Genomic DNA, 10,428 nt, shown 5'->3' with positions numbered 1-10,428 from the left:
ATTGCATTCAAAATTCTGCCTGCAATTAGAGTTTTGCATTCAAAATTCTGCCTGAGGCCTAACTTTGGCCCGAATAGACCTAACTTTGCTATAAAACTCTGCCTTGTAATTTTTTTTTTTTTACTGAGTCGAGATTCGAACCCCAAACCTTATGGTATTAGGCGAAAGACAAAAATTAAAGACCACCCCAAAATAAGGGCAATCCTGTGAATTGCCCATACTACTCTCCTTTTTACCATATTAATCTCCCTCCACATTTATTGAGTAAGGGTAAATGTGGAAACTAATACTCCTTGTATCCTAATTTATGTGATAATTTTAATTTTTCGAGATTCAAACTTCATGAACTTTGATCACATTTTAAGATATGTTTTTCATCAAATTGATATGAGAAAAGGTGCAACTTATATTACTTCCCATGTAATTTTTAAATATATAAATTTTAATATATATTAAGTTAATATAATTCAATATAAACTTTAAAATTTCATCAAATTGACTCGCTAAAAGTGACAAGTACGAGCAATTTGCACGATGCCCTTCATATAGATTGATCTATAATTATTACCCCTCAATTTGCTGGTCTTTAATTTTTATCCTTAGCTTAAAAAGATGATCAAAAAGACCCCGAGGTTCTGGGTTCGAAACCCAACAGAGTAAAAAATAATAATATTGTCGCAAGGCCTATTTGGGTAAAGTTATATAGGACTTATGCTGGAGACGGCAGACTTTTAATTATGTCTTAAGGTAAAGTTTGCCGCATAAGGCAAAAGCCTTGTCTTGAAAATTTTTTTTGACTGAGCAGGGGCGACCCAAAATCTCGGAATATTTTTAGGCACCTTTTTAAGCAAAAAACAAAAGTTAAAGACCAACCCGCAATTAAAGATCAGCAATTTAAGGGATAAAATTTAAAGACCATCCCAAAAGAAGGCCAATCCGCGCAAGTATCACAAATTTCTAAACGCCTACTTATGCTGAAGGCCTAATTTGTACATCACAGAAAAAGATAGGGGTTTCTTGCGCATAATACTGGAAAATACACAAAAGGTAAACCTTTCTCTAATATTACAAATTAATTTTTTTTTTTTTTCCGAGACTCCGCTCGGTCCAATCCTGAACCATGGCAATGTCGGTTGGGATCGGAGAAGCAAATTCCGTCACCGGCGGTGGAGGTGGAACCTTATCAGAACTATACCAAAGTTCCAGGCGACTCTTACTCAAATCTCGTGATGGTTTAGAGAAACTTGAGCGTTTCGAATACACTTCCTCTTCTTCTTCGTCCTCTTCATCTTCGAGTAGCGTTATGGCTGATCCGTCAGAACAGTCGTTTGACGCTGTAAGGAAAGATATCGCACAGATCCAGTCTCTTTGTTCCGAAATGGAACTTCTCTGGCGATCTATTCCTGCTAAATCTCAACGTGATCTCTGGAAAAGGTACGCCTTCATTTAATTTATTTTGATCTCTGATGTATTGAGATTGATTTCCTTTAAAGTCCGAATTATGTAGTATTGGAATGATATGAGCGAAATATAGACGAGGATTTATATTGCTGATTCAATTAGTTTGTGATTGAGGATTTATATAGCTGATCTCTGGAAAAGGTACGTTTCATTGAATTAATTTTGATCTCCTGTATATTGAGATTGATGATGTAGTATTTGAAATGATATGAGCGGAATATATGCGAGGATTTATATTGTTGATTCGATTAGTTTGGGATTGAAGTATAGGTGATTGATAAATTGAAGTTGAATTTCAATCTTTCTACGATTTGTGGTCCAGTGTGGTTGATTTCTTTGATCAACGTGAATTTGTGATCTCTGGAAAAGGTAGGGTTCATTTCATAGTTTGTCATTGAATTTTGATATCTGGTATATTGAGATTGATTTGCTTTAAAATACAAATTACGTATGTAGTATTGGAATGATAGGAGTGGAATATGTATGAGGATTTATATAGCTGATTCAATTGGTTTGAGATTTAAGTATAGTTGATTGATAAGTAGGCTTCATTTTCATTAATTTGATCTCTGATATTGAGTTTGATTTGCTTTATGTTACTCCCTCTGACCCAATTTATGTGATACTTTTCGTTTCCCTAGATTCTGCGTGAATTTTGACCAACATTTTATGATGCATTTTTTTCACCAAATTGATATGAGAAAAGTTGTAACTTATATGTAGTAGTACTTTTCATGTAGTTTTCGAATATATTTTAATCTTAAAATATTGAGTTAATCTAATCCAATTTAGCTGCAAAGTTTAGGCAAATTGACTCTTGAAAAGCGAAAAGTATCACATAAATTGGGACAGAGGGAGTACAAATTATGTAGTATTGGAATGATATGAGTGGAATATGTTCTAGGATTTATATTGCTGATTTGATTAGCTTAAGATTGAAGTATAGTTGTTCGTTAAGTTGCAATTGATTTCCTATCTTTCTACGATTTGTGTTCTAGTATATCTGCCAAGTCCCAGCGTGATCTCCGGAAAAGGTAGCCTTAATTTTCATTAATTTTGATCTCTGATATTGAGATTGATTTTGCTCTAAAATACGAATTATGTATTATTGGAATGAAATGAGCGGAATATGTACGAGGATTTATATTGCTGATTCAATTAGTTTGGGATTGAAGTATAGTTGATTGATCTCTGGAAAAGGTTGATTAATTTTGATCTCTGATATTGAGATTGATTTGATTTAAAATACAAATCATGTAGTATTGGAATGGTATGAGAGGAATATATATAGGAGGATTTATATTGCTGATTCAATTTGTTTCGGATTGAAGTGTCGATGATTGATCAGTTGAAATTGATTTCAATTGTTCTGTGATTTGTGGTCTAGTGTGGTTGATTTCTTCAATCAAGGTGAATATGTCTGAGATTCTGAAGGAAAATACTATTTATTTAGAATATCATAAATCTTTTAATGCTCTCTACAATCATATCTCTACGGAAATAGCTAGCAATATCCCTATTTAGAATAGTACAAAATCTACTTTGACTCAAAACAAGAAAACATATTCCTATATAAAGTTGACTATAAATCCTCACTAGACATGAATTAAAATACCAAATCCGAACCAACTTTGGTTTCCTACAACTTTGAATTATTTTTTCCAACAATTCTACGTTTTTCAACTCTTTTACATAGTTATAATTAAAATGTCTTATTGCCCCAGGGCATTGGTCTAGTGGTAAGAGCGATGTGTGTTTTAGGCAAGATTATGAACTAAAATATACTACTCATTTGAGTTTGCTGCTTTAAGTTTCTCTCCTTTTGTTTTTCTGATATTTTCCTTATATTCTCCCTTTAAGTATTAGGTTTCCATCTATACTATAAGAGTATCAGTGCTTTTTGTTTCAAGATTTTAGTTTGTTTAAATTGTTTCTTGAATAATGGCTTGGTCGAAAGTCGCCAAGAAGGCACCGGATAAGCAGCTAACATAAACTACTACATACAGCACATCCTCTGTGGAAGTTGTTTATTAATGGATCCCAACTCTAGTTAAGATCCTTTTCCATGTAGAATTTTGAATCCCCATTGAGGGTAATTGGCTAAGAGGCTTAATAGGGGGAGTTGGATCGCAATTCTTTATAAGCTGACATCATATTTTCCTACTCGTTCCTTTTTTTTTTTTTTTTTTTTTTCACTTGAGAGTTGTCTGCATTGCCTGGGTTAGTTGGTTGTCCATTCCGATGAGGTACACATTTGTATTTGGAATATGTATAGCTTTCACATTAGAAATGTAGTCGACACTATGCCTGAGTGACCATGTTGTCTGTCTTTAGTAAACAGGGTTTAAAATCTCAGTAGGGTTCCTCTTCCTAATGTTCAGCGGCAAGTTTCCTTGGTGCCTGCTTTATAAAAATTTAGTGATTCAAGTATAATGAATCACTTTCCTCAATATAGAACTGAAAAGCCATTTTAAAGGGACTTGAGAAAATTAATTAGTGCCCCTCTTCCTTCCATCCTATTAGGTAGCTGTTGGTCTTGGGTAATGGGAAAAATGCATATCCACCTAGACCTAGTTAGATTCTTTCGGACGATGGCTGAAGATTTAGACAAGTGACTTTGGACTCTGTTAATATAGGTTAACAAGGCTCTTAGTCCTGTCTAATCAGTTACAAGTCACTCCTTTTTGAAAAAAGGTTGTATGTCACTGGATTATTTTATCAGGTCCTGTAGGATTACATAAGAGATTGTATATATTCGTGTAGGGGAATTATTTGAGAATGGTACAAAAGCTGTAGTGGAGAAAGCACCAACTTGCAAAGAGCCTAGTTGCCAAATTAAGGAGTGGCTGATTAAGTTTGACTGTCATACTCTGAGAGTAAACCGGAAGGTCATGCTCTTTTGGAGTTTGTTCGCTGTATGATCAATGATAGTCGGTCTTGTGCTCATTTCACAGTGATATTGCATGCTGAGTTTATGGCTTCCTTATGCAGAAAAGTGGAACAAGTGGCCGAAGAAGCTGACTCTTTGAAAGCTAGTCTGGATAAATATAATTTAAGACATCAGCGGCGTATGCAAGAAGCCCGGGAAAGAGCAGAACTGATTGGAAGAACTGTATGGCATTGTTTTCTTACTTGTGTTATTAAAATTTTCTGTTGATACTGGTGTTTCCTTCTAATGGATTACTTTATGTTCTAGAACGGTGATTCATCCCATGTTCTGAGGATTTTTGATGACGAAGCACAGGCAATGCAATCTGCTCGTAGGTCATCCAGAATGATGGAAGAAACCCTGTCAACAGGTGTGGCCATTCTATCTAAATATAGTGAGCAAAGGGATCGTTTGAAGGTACTTTCCAACAGAGAGCTGATTCACTCCTTCACATATTGTACAGCATAGAAACTTGTTTAGTTTGTTACTGCCTTGAAATAGATTTTACGTGCTGGGGATTTTGCCTGGAAAGTGGAAAAAAGTTTGCCTGTTTGGTAATAGTGTTTTGCTATCTTATTGTTCCAAGTTATACTACTAGTTTCACCAGCTATGTTTGGCTCAACAAGGAGAAGGTGAAATGTCGATATATGTTAGCTGATGGAAGTATGGTTCTCTTCTCCATGTTCGCTTAAAATGATTTGGAGATAGAACGGAAATAAGATAAGTTAAACATTTTCTGATGGGATAGAGATTATTATCCTTATGAATACTGAAAATAATAATGAGGGATGGTTAATCAAGATTTGCTCTTTAGTACCAATCCCTTTAGCAAAAAGAGAGAAAGGTGGCAGCAAAGTAGAAGGTAAAAGCGAAGACGGTTAAAAATGTCTTATTTCTTTTAGGTTTCTGTTTTTCAAGCTCTGGTTGCATGGAAGTAATTTTTTTTTTTTTTCCAAAACCTTTTGGTCTTGAAGTTCCTGGTTGAAAGGGACTGTTAATCTGTTCGAGGTCACCAATGTTTGGGTTTTAAACCTACATGGCCTTGAGTTGAACCCTTTGGTAAATGTGGTGATCATTTGTTATCATTTACTCTGGTTAAAAACAATTTTTTCACAGTTTCTGCTATTACTTTCTAAAGTTTGTGTTAGTCTCAAGCATATTATGGCTAAACTGGTGATCAATCTTTTGTTAAACCTTGTTGCAGAGAGCCCAACGTAAAGCACTGGACGTGCTCAACACTTTGGGGCTATCAAATTCTGTAATGAGACTCATTGAGAAGAGGAATCGCGTTGATAGATGGATCAAATATGCAGGGATGGTCTTAACAATCGTAATCCTGATTTTCATTTGGAGGTGGACAAGATGATAGGTGCTATATCATCAAGTTGACCACTAAAATTCGCACATTTTCTTGTGGTAGTATTGAGAGCAATGAGATTGTGAGAATGAAGCAAAAGGAATCGAGGGGAATTCGACTTGTGTAGCCATTGAACTCATGCAGAAATCCTGACAAGCTTTGGGATGTAAAGTGTCAAAAAACATTATTTTTGGAAACAATAGTGTAGCAATGAAGTTACCAAATTTATGCTTTATAATCGCATGCCATTGTGATTAAAAGACAAGCCACTGCCGTCCACTGCCGTTTCCTTCTTCACATATTTCTTTTCCGGTTATTGTGTGCATTTTATTAGAGATATGAAAAAAGCTTACTATAAGGAGAATTGAGCTCAGAATAAACTCTACTATTTGGGAGCTAATGCAGCTGTTTCTAAGATTCTTTTACGTTTTCTTTGAGTTCTTGTTCAATTTAATTTTGTTTTCGTCTTTCCTTAGGCAAATTAAGCTACTGTTTTGATCAGTTCTCTACCCATCATTCTGAAGATACATGCTCGCGCTTATGGTTGATAATCGAGCAAAACTGCTCTAATCAGACAGACGATTTATTGCAGCAAACGAAGAGAAGATGGTTTGACCAGGACTAAGTGATAACCAACTTAATGGAGCTTCCCATTGACCAGAACTCGTTATGATTTCTCTCTAATTCGCATGGTACTTTTCCTATGCTTCTCCAGATTTATATCCTTGGGTGAAAATTTGAACTTGCGATCCGTGATAGTTATGACTTCTCTGTACCAAATCCAAACATACCCACTGCTTTTGGTATTCAACAAATTTTAGCAGCTCTATGCAATCCCTGTTGAAAAGATTGCATATGTGAAGTGTATTAAGGATAACGTATTGGTAAGCATCTTAGGCCATTAGAAGAGCCTATGACATTGAACTCTACCTTAAAGGTGATTCGATCGTGGGCTGAATTAAATGTATTTTATTCTCTGCTTCTTGCTTTCACTGTATCACTAGTGGAGTTCATCATCAAGCTGGATAGGAAACTTAGGGAGAAATGAAACTGTTTTAAACGTTTTCCGACTTAATTGGTGACTTGTCTTAAGGGATTGGCGCAATAATACGATTGACCTGTTGGTTTCTGGGATATATTTAGCAGTAAAAGCAGTGTAAGTCCTGAAACTTGCGAGTGAACTAACATCCTGAAAAGCGATAGAAAATCTATACAAAAGACGAACTAAAATTTGAACAGAAACAGAACTTTGGTCCTTTACTTTGGTTGTATTCTAAAATGTTGTGTAGCAGGACACCGGAGCGGACTAATACCAACTGACATAATTCTACGCTAACAAGCCTCTTCGCTGATTGTATCCATGCAATCTTTATATGGTAGCATTTCAAGCTAGTTGGGGTTAGCTATCCAATTAAGGCTTCCAACATGAGCAATTGCTTGACAGGACTTGGGCATACCATTAAGGCTTATGCTCTTCAACATTTTCTTATCTGTGCTATAAGCAATTAAATTCCCACCTTGACAATCTAGCAAGATGTCACCGTTATTGAGGAGGTACATCACTGTAACAGTTCCCTTTTGCAAACTAGTCCTCCAAATGTCATATGACTGAACCAAATCTTGACCCACAATTGAACAAGCTCCAATATTGAACTGTTTCACCCAAGTGTCTTTCTTGTTATATTCTTCCATGATCCAAATTTCCAAGTTATCTCCATTATGTGTAAATAAACATGCACAAAGGCACCCTCTTAGAGCAACCAGATGATATCTACAATGAAATAAGTTAACATTGAAATCAGGCCTTGGAACTTCTTGAAATGTATCATCAAACAGGTCAAATCAAGGTGCCAGTTAAATCCAGTTACCCAATGGAGCCTTCCATTGACCAAAACACCAGGTGAATGATGAAGTTTGTAAGGTAATTCCTCTAAATTTCTCCAGGTATTGCTTTTCAGATTGAACAAGTGAACCTCTGAGAGTGGATAATCATATTTTACAGACTTGTGATAACACCAAGGTACATAACAGACATGAGAATAGTAGCCTACTTTGATCACCTTGTACTCATTAGTAGCAGGATGAAATCCAAAACCATAAACCACTTCATTCACTTCAAGCTCATTACAATTTGGCAGCTTTTTGTGTTGTCTAGTGAAAGGGTTGTATATGTACACAGCTTCATGGTCATAAACACCAGATAGACATAGCAGGCCGTTACATGAGCCTACAACTCGAACTATAGGCATGGATGTTAAAAAGGGAATCTGAATCTCTCTCAATGTGTGATCATCATCATGATGATCAGACAGTTCAACGAAGAAAAGCTGCTCTTTCTGAGGATGGTAAGTCTTGAAGATGAGGCATGGGTTAATCTTCGATGCACGAGATAGATGCAGATCGAAAAGGCGTGAATCATGGGTTAACACGTTCCAGGTTTGGCTTACAAACCTGAACTGAATGAGAGATGAAATAGGAAGTCTCGAGACTATGTCAAGTGCTATTTCATTTGGCAAACGAGCTATCAGATTTCTTGTCTCATCTTCCAGCTTCCTTTCTTTTGCACGATTGGTGCCCATGGGAAAAAGTTAAATCAGAACTGAAGGCACAGAAAACTCAGAACTTTAAGGTATTTTTGTACTAATAGAGGAAGTAAGAATCACAGAAATGAAGAGCAATTTTTCAGGTAGAAAGTGGAAGACTTGCATATCAAGCATTAATCATCACAAGGTGATTGATGTTGAAATGGTATTTTTAATTTCATTTCCCATCATTTTTACTTGGTAAATGAGTACATAAACAACTTGCGTCAGAATATTCGTCAATGAATATGCTTAGGCTGGGAGAAATGAGAACCTGTCATGATGTGGCCTGCACTTTTTTGTCTCTTACTGTAAACCCTCTGTGATTAAGTTGGAGAAACAAACAAGTGAATTGCTTCTTGTTTGTTTTCTTTTGTTTGTTTTTCCAAAGTGATAGTGACAAACAAAATTCATTGTGCAAATGAAGACCCTTGAACAAGCAGCCATTATATTCTTGAATTCTTGATCTTTGGTGCCAGTGGAGCAAAGGAAACTGGGGACGAACTCTTCCATTTACCATATCGGGATCACTTCTGTTCTATAAACTATATTTGGAAAATATAGTAAGGTGATTCACTATCACTAGAATCACTTCACTATTAAGGAGACTTACTTTCACATTCTATAGAACTGATCTGAAAAGGAAAGCTATAAATAAATCATCAGGGCCAAGGAACAATGCGAAGAAAAATGATCATATTATATTATTAGACTTACAATTCTATGGTAGCTTCTACTTTACTCTACTCATGTTGAATGGTATTTTACTATCCACTCTCCATCAGCTGAACATAGTTAATTGTCATTTACTAATAGGACGTTCTCGCCCAACTATCTCCCCAAACACTGAATATTCTTCTACTCTCACAGAAAAACTCCAAATTTTGATACAATAGTCGACTAAAAACTTGTTATCTGAGTTTCTGAATGGTATAATGATTATAATAACTTTAGTGAATTTTCACTATAGCTATGGACTACAGATATAAACTTGTGTTTACAGATATAGTAACTTTTCTGAACATTGAGGCAAGGATATGCAGAAGAAAAATGTCCCTTCTTCATGCTGAAGTTACACTATTATAACCACATTTTCTCAACTAAAGTTCCTATTTCGAAGTTCACATATAAAGCAAACTAAACATAGAACAAGCATGATTACAAGAAAACAGATCAATATTATAGAACTACATTTATCCGTTGGTTGACCACCTAAACTTTTATCTTGTTGGTGAGGATTCGAATCCCCACATTGTAATCCCTTCTCTCATTTCCCCTTCTCCTACCCCATATGTAATTAAAAAAAAAAAAAAAAAAAAAGGAGTACATTTATCCGTACAAAAAAAATAACTAGTTCTAAAAATGAGATAATGGTTAAAAACACACCTGAGCTATCACTTTTTCGCGAGTTTCATATCAAAACTATCAGTTGTTTTCTTTTCCTACCTGAACTATCACCATCTATGTATTAAAGCACACCTAATTGCGCATTTAGGTGTGTTTCATCAGGTATGAAAAGGGAACAGCTGATAGTTAAAGTGTGGAATTCGCGAAAAAGTTCACGTGTGCTTTTGAAAAAGTGATAGTTCATTTCACTTTTTCACAAAATCGGTTAAATTTCAAACACAAAAGTCACTTAACTATCACTTTTTTTCACAAAAGTCACTTAACTATCGTTTCTAACACAAAAATCACTTAACTTTGAGTATACTATTTTTTCACAAAAGTCACTTAACTATCGTTTCAAACACAAAAGTCACTTAACTATCACTTTTTTTCACAAAAGTCACTTAACTATCGTTTCTAACACAAAAATCACTTAACTTTGAGTATACTAACACAAAAGTCACTAAATCATTTTCCACTGTCACTAAACCACTTTACGGTAAATAACTCATCTTTTACTCTCTTTTAAAAAAAAAAAAAAAATCAACTAAATTAAAAATTACTTAAAAAGGTTCAACCCAACCGGACCCACAATTAATTATTACTCCCTCTGTCCCAATTATATGACACGGTTTGGATTTTGAGTCAAAACAGTTTAATTTTGACCATGAATTTGGGCATGTGATCTTTAAGTTTTCTGAAATAAAATGTAC

General features: G+C 35.2%; 2 protein-coding genes across 2 annotated transcripts; one reads left to right on the top strand and one right to left on the bottom strand.

The window, feature by feature from the left end:
* Positions 1-962: 962 nt before the first annotated feature.
* On the top strand, positions 963-6,184 carry LOC132036173 (membrin-11-like). Its single transcript, XM_059426439.1, has 4 exons — positions 963-1,434; positions 4,453-4,573; positions 4,658-4,807; positions 5,595-6,184. The coding sequence occupies exons 1-4, from the start codon at positions 1,121-1,123 to the stop codon at positions 5,754-5,756; spliced, it is 747 nt and encodes a 248-aa protein (XP_059282422.1). The 5' UTR covers positions 963-1,120; the 3' UTR covers positions 5,757-6,184.
* A 745-nt stretch (positions 6,185-6,929) lies between these two features.
* LOC132037281 (F-box protein At3g07870-like) lies at positions 6,930-9,882 on the bottom strand. The gene has a single exon (XM_059427776.1). The coding sequence runs from the start codon at positions 8,324-8,326 to the stop codon at positions 7,499-7,501; it is 828 nt and encodes a 275-aa protein (XP_059283759.1). The 5' UTR covers positions 8,327-9,882; the 3' UTR covers positions 6,930-7,498.
* Positions 9,883-10,428: the final 546 nt, after the last annotated feature.

The sequence above is a fragment of the Lycium ferocissimum genome, chromosome 11 (genome assembly GCF_029784015.1).
Source record: "Lycium ferocissimum isolate CSIRO_LF1 chromosome 11, AGI_CSIRO_Lferr_CH_V1, whole genome shotgun sequence".
NCBI classification, from domain to species: Eukaryota; Viridiplantae; Streptophyta; class Magnoliopsida; order Solanales; family Solanaceae; genus Lycium; species Lycium ferocissimum.
This window is presented reverse-complemented; position numbering and strand designations above follow the sequence as displayed.